Genomic DNA, 14,654 nt, shown 5'->3' on the forward strand with positions numbered 1-14,654 from the left:
TTTTTAATAAAGCTATGTTATAATGCTTTGATAAAAGCCTTGTTTTGCTTTGTTTTGGAAAGTATTTGTTAAGCATGAATGATTATCCCTATTTTTATGTATCAAGTAAGTTTTGTTTTGATGACATTCCTGGAAAGCTCCTTGTACTAGAGGACTCTAAACTTTCGCAGTACTATGTATGAGAGATCTCTGCCATTGACAGTCTAGGATACGGATGGCCCCACCGACGGTCTTGGATACGGGTGGATTTGTCTAATCGATTCTGGATCGATTATTCTCTTGTTTTGTCTTGTTTTGCCACCGACGGTCTATGAACGGGTGGGTTTGCTTGGTCCGGAATGTCATCCCTTGTATTATGTAGATGTCATTAAACATCTCAAGAAGATTTGAAAGGCCAAGATTTGATTGATGAACTTGATTCATCCCATGTTTTGAACAAGCTATGATATATGTATTGTTTTGACAAAGACCTTGGGAATCATTCATTTAAACCTTTATTACTTATACCATTCACTAAGTATCCAAGCTCACCCTCCCTATGTATATGTAGGTAACAAACAGGAAGTCAGCTACGCCGAGATGTGTGTTTTGTATGCATGTTATGTCGGCAGTGAGGATGTCGGCAATTTTGAAACTTATGTATTTTGAACATGTCGGCTTGAGAAGCCTTTTACCAAGATGTAATATGTATTTTTGTACTTCATTTTGTTGTATTAAAGCTATGTAAAGATGTATGCCATTCCATTTAACTTATGCACTGCTCTTATGGACTAATTAGATTTGTATATATTGCTTCCGCACATGTTAGCCCCATATGTAAAACTCTGATTGTGTGTGAATTTTGAAAGTTGGCTTTCGGTAATCTCAGATTACTGGCCATCACGGCACCATTCTACTAGGGGCGGAATGGGGACGTGACAGAATGGTATCAGAGCACGCGTTCCTTATAGTACGTTATTCACACACTTTGAGTCCTAAAGAGCATAGGATGTCCCTTAGAATGATCTTAGGATTACATCATATTGCTTGCTACTTGACAAGGTATGCATCATCTCAGCATGAGCATTTGTTATATCGGCATGATCATGTTCACTTGCATACATGTTTATTTGTTCATTTTGTTCTAAGAGTCACATCCTGCATACCCCTAGCATCATGAGAAGAGGTAGACCCCCAGTTGGTCGAGATCAGTCCGAAGACAAGTTGGACATATTAGAAAGGATTGTTGAAAGTTTGGCCGATGAGTTAAGGCAAGCAAGGCAGCAGAACACCGGTACCACCTCTACCCAGGCCGAGCAAACAGATGGCCGACATGCAGTCCCACCACCGCCAGTACCACAAGTGCCTCCGCAGCCAGCTTTGTATGGAGATGGCACATTGACCCTGATCAGAGAATTCAAGAAGATGAAACCGTCGAAGTTCCATGGAGGTATAGAACCGATGAAGGCAGAAGCATGGGTTCTTGAGATGGAGAAGTTGTTCAAGGTTTTTCCCAGTATTGACGCTCAGAAGGTGTCATTAGCGGCATTCACATTGGAAGAAGACGCTTGTAGATGGTGGATGATGATTCGAGAAGCCAATCCAGACTTGACTTGGGCCAGATTTTTGGAGCTGTTCTATGACAAGCATTTCCCACTCAGTGTTCGAGATCGCAAGACCACAGAATTTCAGACATTGACATAGGGTAGCAAAACAGTGGCAGAGTATGATCGTGCTTTCACCGAGTTGGCAAGGTATGCACCTCACATGGTCGACAACGAATACAGAAAAGCTAGGAAGTTTGAGAGTGGACTTCGAGAGCCAATACAAGATCAGGTTAATTTGCTTAACATGCCGACGTATGCTGGAGTGTTAGATAAAGCCATCCTTGCCAAAGCCAACTTGAACAGAAGTCAAAGTTCGGGGAAGAATCAGAGGAAGAGGCAGACCTACGACAATCGCGAAGAAGAGGCGAACCCGAATGATGCCAAGGAGAAGACAAAGGAGGATAGTCCCAACAACACGAATCAGGAAGGTGGCACCAGGCCGACATGTACAAGTTGCGGGAGGTGACATTTTGGAGTTTGTAATTGGGTATCTGGAGCATGTTTTGAATGCGGTGAGATGAGTCATCGTATTAAGGATTGTCCCAAGGTAAAGGCTAGAGAAGATAAGAAGGGATGAGAACCCGACGCTTGGAAATTGTTTTGGGAACAAGGTAAGTGAAGTTTGGGGACCAAACTTCTTTAAGGGGGGAAGGATGTAACAACCCACATTAATGTCCTAGTCATGTTTGCATGCATTTATATGTTTTGCCATGTTAAGTTGCTGTAACAACCCATATTCATGTCATGGTCATGTTCATGTTCATTTACATAACTTTGTCTTGTTAAGTTTGCATTCATGAATCTTGTCTTGTTTTGCTTAAGTGTTGCTTGCATGCTTTGTCCCTTCCCTGCTATGTTAAGCCTAGGTCATGCCAAGCCTAGGTTATGTTACGCCTAGATAATTCCAAGCCGAGGTCACCTTTAGTCTAGAATCTATCTTGGAACCACTTTATTTGACCTCCACCTTCGCCCTGACATATTGGCCGAGGTGTTCATCGCCAAGGCCGAGATGTGTATTATCTAGGCCGAGATGTTACATTTGCACCTAAGTGATCTTGTCCTAGAGTGGTATGACCTAGACCGAGGTGTGGCACATCTAGGCCAAGGTGTGGCACAGCTTAGTCAAGTGTTGTCCTTCTTAGCCGAGGTCATTATCACCTTAGTTGCCGAAGCTTTGTCCTTAGCCGATGTCATCACTTGCCGGAGTGCCTTACCAAGTAGCTTGTTAGATACACTTTGTCATAGTCTTGTCTTGTCAATCTATCACCTTTTTTAGGAGAACCAACCAGTCGTTGCCACGTGTCCGAGCTGAGTGTTAAGTCAGCCGGCAGAGGGAGAAAACCTATCATTTCTATGTCTTTGTTTTGAAGATGAGAGAGAAGCTCTAGAAGAGGGGGGAGGAGTTCTTGAGGGAGAGTAGATTTCCAAGCTTGATCCCTAGAGATCGAACCGTTAGATCCGTGTTCTAATGTTAGATTCTTGAACTGCTCATGTTGTTCTTTATGTTCATGTTATTGCATTGCATGATTGAACATGATTTGTAAGCCATGCATTGCTTTGAAGTTTGGTTTTAGAAAGAGAAAATAGTATTCATGTGTTCTTCAAGAAAAGTCACGTTTTGATCCGAAAGCTCATGCCAAGATCCATGTTTTTGTGTTTGTTTTCATATGATTTTCAAGTATGGGTATCCAGGTCCATGTTTTCGAACTCATAGCATGAAATCCCAGATTTTTGTAATAACGAAGTTATGATTTTAGCATTCATATTCTTTATGATCTTTATGTTCTTCATGTTCTTCACGGGTGGAGACCCAGATCTCCAAACCTCACTTCCCTAAGTGTAGTCGCCGAGATCACTCTTACCTAGACCTCACACTTAGGCCAAGTATCGTATCTCACCTTGGCCTACCTTGCATGATCACTTACACCTTTAGTTTGTCTTGTACGCACCTAGGCATGCAGGCGCACGCCGAAGCCTAGGTAGCCACACCTCGGCCAGGAGGTGTGGGACCTCGGCAAAGACCTGGTTGGTACCCAGCATGTCTTCTTGACATGTAAAACAGTGTTTTGACTTCCAGCATGTTTTCTCGAGATCATTTGAATACATGTAAGACTTGTTTTTAAGAGTACATTCAGTATACTTTGCCATGTATTTGTAGGACTTGGACCTTTGCCTTGATCCTGACATCCCAAGAACTATGTGAGTGGTATTTTTAATAAAGCTATGTTATAATGCTTTGATAAAAGCCTTGTTTTGCTTTGTTTTGGAAAGTATTTGTTAAGTATGAATGATTATCCCTATTTTTATGTATCAAGTAAGTTTTGTTTTGATGACATTCTTGGAAAGTTCCTTGTACTAGAGGACTCTAAACTTTCGCAGTACTATGTATGAGAGATCTCTGCCATCGACGGTCTAGGATACGGATGGCCCCACCGATGGTCTAGGATACGGGTGGATTTGTCTAATCGATTCCGGGTCGATTATTCCCTTGTTTTGTCTTGTTTTGCCACCGACGGTCTATGAACGGGTGGGTTTGCTTGGTCTGAAATGTCATCCCTTGTATTATGTAGATGTCATTAAGCATCCCAAGAAGATTTGAAAGGCCAAGATTTGATTGATGAATTTGATTCATCCCATGTTTTGAACAAGCTATGATATATGTATTGTTTTGACAAAGACCTCGGGAATCATTCATTTAAACCTTTATTACTTATACCATTCATTGAGTATCCAAGCTCACCCTCCCTATGTATATGTAGGTAACAAGCAGGAAGTCGGCTACGCCGAGATGTGTGTTTTGTATGCATGTTATGTCGGCATTGAGGATGTCGGCAATTTTGAAGCTTATGTATTTTGAACATGTCAGCTCAAGAAGCCTTTTACCAAGATGTAATATGTATTTTTGTACTTCATTTTATTGTATTAAAGCTATGTAAAGATGTATGCCATTCCATTTAACTTATGCACTGCTCTTATGGACTAATTAGATTTGTATATATTGTTTCCGCACATGTTAGCCCCATATGTAAAACTCTGATTGTGTGTGAATTTTGAAAGTTGGCCTTCGGTAATCTCGGATTACTGGCCATCACGGCACCATTCTACTAGGGGCGGAATGGGGTCGTGATATAGACTACACATCACGTAGAAAGAGTGAAAGGGTACAAGCCAAGGCACACTCGTGTGATAAGGGTGAACAAGCCTAAATGCATGCAATGCGAAAAGGGTGAATACAAGCCAAATCAGACCGTTGGGTGATAAGGGTGGATGCAATAAAATGATATAGGTATGATGCATATGAACGCGATGCAATTACTACAATTGACGCGAAATACAATGCGATACATGTTCCATGCAACACAATAGAAAAGATGAACAAAAAGCAGTACCTTCGAAAGCACCTCATGGGGGGCAAGTGGCAAGAAATACCTTACCACGCTTGGGGACAATAATCCTAAACGCATTTCAGCTGAAAAAGATAGATGCTACAAGATAACACATGATGCAAATGGATGCAATTAGTGCAATTGACGATGTAGTATATGTGATACGCAATGTAGCGGATGATGCTTGCGCAATGTAATAGAACAAACAAAAGCGATACCTTAGAAGGCACCTCATGGGGCAATGGCCTTTTGAAAGAGTAGTGGCCATCTCGGGGGTACATTGTTCTAAATCTAGTTTTCTTTATCATTTCCATGCTTCATATCTATTTTTGAATGCTTTAAGGTTCGAGTGCTCAATTCATAACATTTCCCTCTCATATCTAAGTTTTCGAATCAAGACACTTTAATTATGACGGGACAAGTGGCCTTTGACACGAATCACGCTTTTTCTAATTTTTTCAAAAATATTAGGTAGCATGCCCTCTTAATTAAAAGAAAACTCTTAAAATTTGAAAAAATTGTAAGAAGTCTTACAAGGTTAATATAATTATAATTTTTTTAATATTTTAATTCATATAACACATAATTCATTTTTTATTAAAAAAATTGTTTGTTGTATAAATGAAAAGAATAATGTTATTATCTATTGAAATATGTATATTACCTTGTATATTTTTGTGATTTCATATCATCCATATTAATTTTAATTGATCAAAATTACAATAAGGCCAAGTTAGGCATGTGTCAAAAAAGTCAAAAAGTCAAAAAATTACTCAGGAAGTTAAAAAGTTGTCACTATTCACCAAAACTCAAAAAGTACGGCTGCACAACTCCCAATCCTAATTTTTTCCTACACACTAATTTATACAATTTTTTAATACACATTTTTTCATAAAAAGTCAAAAAACTAACCCAAACAACTATATTTTTTTAATCAAATTTTTAGTTCAAAAAGTCAAAAGGTACACTTATTTAGGACATCCCAAACAACCCCTAAATGTCAATATAATTTCGTGAAAATTATGCAATTTATTATATTTTTTCGAACTGAAGAACAGTGTGAGGACAGTGTAATTTACCCTAATTGAAACAGCAAAGCATGTGTTAACTTGGACACAAATTTACCATTTGAGCATTTGAACTGGAGAGATACAAAGAGGAAATGGAGACCCGCGTTGGACAAAAGCCTCAACACTGTTTTAGTCTATCTGTCCCTCTGTTTATTTTGTCATTATTATATAATGCTTGCAGTATATATACATATATACACACCTGTATACTATAAACATATATACACGGAGCTGTTTTTTTTTTTTTTTTTTTTTTTAACCGATGTTTTTGACCCCGTCCGATTAATTCTCGAGAGAGCAATCACAGTAACTCACTGCTGCGACTCCTGCTTAAATTTCAAGTTTAATTTCAAAGAAAATCGAACATGTGACTGTGAGCCTTACCTACACAGTCACGTGTACGTCCTTACCATAGGGCCATCTTGGGATGGGTATATACAGGGAACTGTTATCCTCATCTTATTTTGTTCAATTACCTTTCATTATTTATGCTTGTTATATATAATTACATTAATTTTTTTTAAATTTGAAGTTTTTCAAAAAATATATTTTGTGTAAAAATATATTAATGTAACTAAGTATAATAAAATCAAAGAATAAATTGCATTTAGAATAAAGTTTAATAGAAATAGCGACTCTATGTACATATATATTAATTCCACATCCACCCATCTACTGTCTCCATCCCCCCTCCAACTCTACATTACATTCACTCTTCTCCTCTCTCTCTCTGTCTCTCCTGAAACCCTCTCTCTTTCTTTCTCTCTCAAATATTGTGTGTCCAAGCTCTCCAACGCCGCCGCATGGTGTTGTATATTATATAGTTAAATATATCATTTGATATAAGAGTAGTATTATTAGTTTTTCCGACGATGTTGAGGAGATGACGATGAGGAACAGTATGGGACAGTTTGTGGATACGACTCTGACCAAAGTCTTCGTCGGAGGATTGGCATGGGAGACTCCGAAGAAAGCCTTGAGAGACCACTTTGCCAAGTACGGTGAGATCGTAGAAGCCGTGATCATCTCCGACAAGATTACCGGCAGATCCAAGGGCTACGGTTTCGTAAGTAGTTTTAGCAACTCCATGGATCGGTATTGCAGACCATAGTTTTTTTTTTATTATTATATATATTCTGAGTAATGGAATTTGGAAGTTTTTGCTAACGTGCGCTTGGTTGGTGGCTCTGTAGGTGACGTTTCAGGATTCGGAGGCGGCTAAGAAGGCTTGCGAGGACGCCACCCCGATCATCAACGGCCGCCGAGCCAACTGCAATCTGGCTTCGTTCGGAGGACGACGCCCGAGATCAACCTCAATCATGCCTCTCCCTCAACAAGGTGTTATGTTTTACTCATTTATCCATTTGCCTCTTATCAATTCACAGAATTACCACACAGTCCGCTTGTTTGATTTTTTTTTTTTTTTTTTTTTCAGTTGCAAATTAATAATTAAAAAATAAAAGTTAAATTTATTTCTTCTTTAATTTTTAGATAATTAATTTTTTCAATTTATTTAAATTATGTCTATCTAATACACCATTTCAAAAGGACCCACCACGCTGATCAAACAAAAAAAAAAAAACCCACCAGAAGATTTGTTTTGATTATCTCAACATTTTATTTTGTATTGACCCATGCGTATCAATAATTAAAAAAAAAATTAAATCGATTCAAATTGTGTTTGTATCTAAAAAAATTAGACGAAAAGTATTTTTAAAAGCAAATAATCTATTTTTTTAGAGGTAAACATAATAAAATTAAACGTTATGATTATAAGATCGATTTAAATATATATATATATATATATTTTATGGATAAATTACACACACAAAAAAAAAAATCTTAAAATATTAAAACAAAATCCGTCATAAATTTTATAGATCTCTGAAACTCTCTTAATTTCAAATTTAAACCAGGGAGGAGTAAAATTAAAATCAGAAGCTATAAATAGTTTATATAAACCATACCAAAAATATTGAATGGCGTTTTAGTAAATTTATGGAGTGCATGGGTTGTAAGTTTGGGATGTAAATCATGAAGGATCTAAAGTAGGACCAAGATCTGCATCGTCAGCACCACCGGCCAGATACATGCAGTGGTACTATCCAGTGGGGACACATGCATCGACGTTTCATCATCAGCACCATCAGGCCGTTGCTTTCTATGGGTACGTCTCTTATTTCTTGATTTAAGCCAGTGGTATATTTTCATTCATATAAGAACATAGGACTCGGCTTATCTGATAACTTCCTTTACACAGGTACAGGTACCCTCCTTCCTACGTAGCCACAGATATCAGTTACAATCAGGCAAGTAGATGCTTATGAGGGGAAATTCCAAATCAGTGAAACATATTTATTTTTTTTTAAAGTTTCAAAAATTAGTGGTAAATTTAAAGAGAATTTATTAAAAAATTCTCTTCCCATTCTCAATTAATTAGTACATAAAATATTTTTATATTTTAATAGGCTCTATTATTTTGAACATTTAATTTATCAAATTTTAATTTTTATATTTAAGGTATTTATTGATAATTTTACTTTTATAAATATTTTAAAAAATTTTAACAACTTAGTGTGCACTATTTTGAAATATTTTGTACTTTTTATATATTAAACTTTAAAAATTCATAACTTTTATTGTACAAATTTTTTTTTAATAACATTTATATTTTTGAAACCTAATTTACGAAACCTATCAAATAATCTCACTCAAATATGTAATTTTATAAAATAAATAAATTTGACAGTGTGAATTCACATTGACGATGTGAATGTTTACATTATAGAATATTCATACTGTCAATGTGAATATTAATGCGCTACTTCACCCTATTATTATTAAGAGTATTTTGGTAATTATAGCACTTATAAGTCTTCTTAGAACATAAAAAATAATAATTTAGACTAAGTGAAACATAAATAAGTGAGTAAGAATTTATGAACAAGTACCTCTAAATTTAAATTTTTTATAAAAAAATTCCTCTGAATTGCAATTTCCTTTCCTATTATCATGTACAACAGCTTCCTTAGATTATCTGTTTCTAATATTTTTATTTCTTCTCTCTACTACATTTTCGTAATTTTTTTTTTAAATCTGATATATAATTACCTGTTTGATATAGTTTATTATAAATTAAAAATTAATAATTAACAAATAGAAGCTTGAAGCACTCCTCCCCAACTTTCATATAATTAGCTTTTTTAAGTTATTTAAACTATTTTTAACATAAAAAGCTGTAAATAGACGTTACACCAAACAGTTTGGCATATATTCTCAAATTAAAATAAGCAATAGACAGGCCATTTAAACTATAACAAACACTCCAAATGTGACACATTAAATGTCAATTTTTTCTTTACCAATAAATTTGAAAATCTAAATCGTGAGATTCTAATCTCTCTTAAAACACTACGAGTAACATGATTGTCTTCAAATTTTTCTATTTTGTTTTTCTTACCTCATCATATAGTTTGGTAACAATGTGAAATCTGATTTGTGTGTTGGGTGGGTTGGTGGAGTGGAGCACAGAAACTAAGCTACACCGGGGGGTCCTACATGAATGGGCATTTCTTGCAAGTGTATCCGGGTCAAACCGTGGTGGGTGCGAACACATTGATCCCAATGTACCCTCTCTACAACTTCCATCAATCGCAGACCATGGGCTCCCCTACTGCTCACATCTATAGCCCAACAACTGTAGGCCCAATGACCACAGTCCCAGCCCTCATCTCAAAGCCCATTTTAATGGGTCCCAAAACAGGTACACACATATCCAAGTTCTACTTATATCACATGCTATATTATGCTCAATTTTTTATTGTTGAAAAAAATATATATATAATAATAATATTACGAGTCAATGTTGATGTGAAAGAACATGTATTATTTCAACATGTGAATCTGTGATTTGGTTCTGGCCCAGTGCCAGTTGGGCTTCTGATCCACATCGTCAAATGACAAAAATGACCTTTGATTTAATAAATGTCCCTTTTTAACTTTTGATTAAATATTTAGGAATAAAACTACGCGTACTTATTAATATACTAATTAGTATATTAATAGATGGTTTGATATAATTTTAAAAAATTTGAGTCTTTCTAATTTATATAATAGGTGGGGTTCTTCATTTTAAAGTTAGAATATCATAATATATAATGATACACTCATCGATATACTAATTGATACGTATAGCACCAATGTTTACTGGTATAAGTTTAACATTACTATTTTGGATCTAATTATTTTATCTCAGCCAGTGTTTGGAAATTATCTTAGCTTATATTTGGAATTTGCCAAAGGAAAGAGAAAAAGGAATAATTATTCATTAATTTTGGAATAAGAATTTGGTAAGTCTATATAGTGATTTTAGATTAATAATAGTTACAATTGTAGGATAGATGGATGGAGTTAATTTGACCCATTTTAATCAGCTGGATGGCAATGATGTTAGCTCTATCTATCCTTTGTGTGTTCTCATTGGTATAACGAACTATCTCCGTAAGTCATATTTCAAGATTAATGAATTATTTTACAAGAAAGAGAAAGAAAGTAAGTAGTTGTAATTAATTTTCTTTGTTTGGATATGTTGAGGGAAAGAAATGAAAATAATATATGTATAGCTAATTAAGCTAGATCAGTTGACTCTTCCTGTATAATATACAGGAAGTTAGGAGGTCAGTCCTTGTCAATAACAAATATTAATGATCTCTTCCATTATAGGTGTTTTATGTAATTATTTATTTATTTTTCCCAGTTAGGATAATTTTCATAGTAAATGCATGCATAAACCATGACTTGAATAGTGAATTTCTCCCTTTGTCATATCTTTCATTTTTTTATTACCATATTTCTGGTTAAATTCATTTCAATTTCCCACATCTTTTTCCTTAAATTTTTTCCCTCCCAAATTTTCCTTTATTTTCTCTTACTTCCCACAAATTCCAAGCACAACCTTAGTAATGTATGATATGATGAGACTTTTGAAAGTGAATCCATTATTAATTTCCAAATTTTGTTTTGATTTTATCGTTTTCAAACTATTTCTAGGCGTGTGACCAAACACTTCTTCTATTAGCAACTAATGATGAAGACTTTCACAATTTGATGGTTTTTCCCAAATTTTGCATGAAAAAAAAATAATAATAAAATAAAGTAATAATAATAATAATAATAATATTACTTACATACACAAAATTAACCACCTAACCAATCACACAAGCTTTCATAATCTCCTCCAATGATAATAGGTATTTTACTTATCGAAACATTACTATAAACTATATATTTTATTTTGCATATCAACTGTTTAACATTTGTACTCCAACCATGCTCTTTATTTTAGCAAATCATCCAAATGCTATTAATTTTATACAATGGCACATCAGCAACAAAGATGGAGGGAAATTATCTTAATGATTAAATACATTTTGCCTAGTCTTGAAGGCTAGCTACACGTAGCTAGTAAATGTGAGTTGGACTAAAATGTCTAATCATATGCATAGTGCATTGAAATTAAAATAAGTAAGTCATACTAATATTTTAACTAACAAATATTATATGCCTAATGGGTTAGAGATACTCTAAGCTTTAGAAAGCTCCACTGAGACTAGCTTTGAAATTTATTCATTATTTTTATCATTTCTCAAAAATCAATTAGGAAACTGTCCTCCACCTTCTTCCATTTTTATTCCAATAGATGGTTAATTAAAACTAAAGAATCTTTGAAGCACATGGTCCACAGATATGTTGTGTCATTAACAAGACCACACGTGTGTGTCTATGAGGAATCAGAATATATTATTGTAAAAACGCCATTTATAAATGTGCAAGTTTATAGCACCATTTTTTATTTTTTTTTTTGACAATTTTTATTATTTATATGCATATATAATTGTGAACTGATATTGGACATATATCCGCAGTTTGTCTGGCTGTGGAATAGGTACAATTGGTGTTGGTGAAGCTTTCAAAAAGGGAAAATAGCAAAAGAAGGGTGGTGATGGGTTGCTGCTCAGAGAACATTGTCATCTGATCTGTGGTGATTCTTCTAATTTCCATGTATTGTAATTAATTTTTTATTTTTAAGTGTCTCATTGGATTCATTCATTCTCTCTCTAACCTGAGCTGCCAACAACTACAAATTAAAAAAAAAAAAAAAAAATTGTAATCCAAGTCATGCTAGTATTATATTGGATGCTTTTCATGCCTATCATTCAACTCTGCTACACCTCTCTCATGGGAATGTTATTATAGTTATCCTTTCACGATTGTGATCATTTCCATTCAGGATTGAAATAGGATTTTATTATCGGAGGGGTTAAAAGAACAGTAATTTTTTTCATTATATATACAAATACACATGTATATAGAATATGATATATAAATTGTAAATATACATAAAAAAATAAAAACTAATATACCATAGAAGCAATCTCTAATAGGATGAAAAAAAAAATTTAGTGCAAAATAAAAAGAGAATGCAAGATGGGAGAAGAATGAAATATATATACATATATATATATATATATATATTTTATACTGGAGAGCCAATTTATGTATAAAATGGTATATGTTTTTAAAGTATTATGATAAACAGTATTTTTCATAGAAACAAGGGAGTCTGTTTCCGTCCGTCTCCATTACATATTTGTAATGGGAGAGATTCCATTATATCATCTTAGGATAAGTGTACTGATTTTTTTTTAATTTAAATTAATAATATGTCCGCATAGGTCACCACAAGACTAAGGCCAAGTTTGGCAACCCAAAAATAATTCATCTTTTTATCTTTTTTTCATCACACCACCTCTCTAATTTTCTGCACATCTTTTCGTAAAAAGACAAAAAGTGCACTTATTTAGGTCATCCCAAACAACCCTTTAATTAGAGATTATATACTTTATTATGATATCTTTATAAAATTTATATATAGAATTTATGGCAATAAATCTTAATAAGTTTGCTTGGTTCCATTTTTTCAAAAACACTATTCAGAAAATTCTACTTTCTTATTTTTCGTATTTTTTTGTTTTTAGTGAATTTTTTTAATATTTTAAGTAATTTTTTTACTTTTTAGACACACCTAACATAAATACACTTAAAAAGTAAAAAAAAATGTAAAAAAAAATCTTTTAAAAATTCATTAAATACCAAAAATATAAATTAAAAAAATACAAGAATTCAGGCCCTCGTTTGGGAACCTTCCTTTTTAGCCAAAAAGTCAAAAAGTCAAAAAGTTACTAAATTAGCCAAAAAGCCAACAACACATACTAAAAAGTCAAAGATTCTTTTTTCTCTCTACTTCTTGCACATCTTTTCATAAAAAGCCAAAAAGTCATCCCAAACATACTAGTTTTTTTTAGCTCATATTTTAGCTAGTACATTTTTTGTATTTCTTTGTCTTTATTAATTTTTTTAAATATTTTTTCACAAATTTTTTACTTTTTATATACATTTAAGTAAGGTGCATCTAAAAAAGTAAAAAAATATATATTTAAAATTTTAAAAATATTCACTAAAAACAAAAAAAAAAACACGAAAATCAAAAAACTCAATTTTCAAAAAATTTAATCCAGAAAATACAAACCAAACACACTGAATGAATCTTTTGTTTTAAAGTGATGAAATCGAAATTTGTCATATCATTTTGAATTAATTTTCTATTTATATAACATTACTCTTAGAAAAAAATTCAAAAAATTCAATTGAATGCCCTCTCTATAGAATAAAGCCGCCATTGGAGAAAGCGTCATTTATATAGACTACATGTTATGCTCCATTGCCCGATTGGACAGTCCAATTTAATTCGGAGAGAAAGCCGCCGTTATGTTATTACAAGACCTAAATTAGCTGATCGAAAGAAACGCAAATGAAGATCAAATGTAAATGGTGAAAACTGCAACCCAAGTTCTATGGTAAATTGAGCTTTGATATGATCAAGTTACTAATTCTTCTAAAAGCTTAACAATTAGGAAATGAGTTCAATAATATATGAGAGTTATTAAACAGTTAGTAACAGTCATCAAGTCAATTTCTACAAAAACTATCAAGTTTTTTATATGATAAACCACAGTAATTAATTGTCTTGAACTGATGGTGAAATTTAAGTTACCATCATAGCCTGTGAGATAAAAACAAAAAATATTGCATGTGATTGCCTTCAAAAAATGACTACAAGCTCTAGATTTGCAGATACAATGTGAGTGCATGAATGCTGGAACAATTCCTATCCTAGTCTATGTCTAACCTACTACTACCAAGAACCACAAAACCAGCAACAGCCCATTGTTATTAAACCTTCAATGAACCAAACCAATCAAAGAAAGTAGGACAATTTTCAGTGGGCAGGGAAGGGCAGTGCAAAACCTCCTTCCAACTTCTGACTTTATTCTGATAGAAATAAATCTATGTGCTGATTAAAACTACAAGAAGTTAAGTAAGTATGTAGGTAAGATAGTGAAATATTTGTCTAACAATTGATTCTTAGATTCTTTATTTATTTATTTTTGTATATTTACTAGGGGTAAAAAAACATTTGTAGCCTCTTACCAAGATGAGAGACTGAAATTTCATATATATTTTTTAAATTTTATTTAATTTTAAGTATATTT

At 33.7% G+C, this 14,654-nt stretch overlaps 1 protein-coding gene across 2 annotated transcripts; it reads left to right on the forward strand.

Moving 5' to 3' along the window:
• Positions 1 to 6,283: 6,283 nt before the first annotated feature.
• On the forward strand, positions 6,284 to 12,256 carry LOC114307082 (putative RNA-binding protein ARP1). Of its 2 annotated transcripts, none has more exons than XM_028252443.2 (6): positions 6,284 to 7,108; positions 7,236 to 7,380; positions 8,083 to 8,209; positions 8,303 to 8,351; positions 9,574 to 9,805; positions 11,967 to 12,256. In XM_028252443.2, the coding sequence occupies exons 1-6, from the start codon at positions 6,926 to 6,928 to the stop codon at positions 11,984 to 11,986; spliced, it is 756 nt and encodes a 251-aa protein (XP_028108244.2). In that variant the 5' UTR covers positions 6,284 to 6,925; the 3' UTR covers positions 11,987 to 12,256. The 2 variants fall into 2 exon arrangements, with proteins under 2 accessions (XP_028108244.2, XP_028108245.2); XM_028252444.2 differs by having other exon boundaries at positions 6,394 to 7,108; positions 8,309 to 8,351.
• The last annotated feature ends 2,398 nt before the right edge of the window (positions 12,257 to 14,654 follow it).

This window comes from Camellia sinensis, chromosome 8, assembly GCF_055761805.1.
Source record: "Camellia sinensis isolate YWXY chromosome 8, ASM5576180v1, whole genome shotgun sequence".
Classification (NCBI taxonomy): domain Eukaryota; kingdom Viridiplantae; phylum Streptophyta; class Magnoliopsida; order Ericales; family Theaceae; genus Camellia; species Camellia sinensis.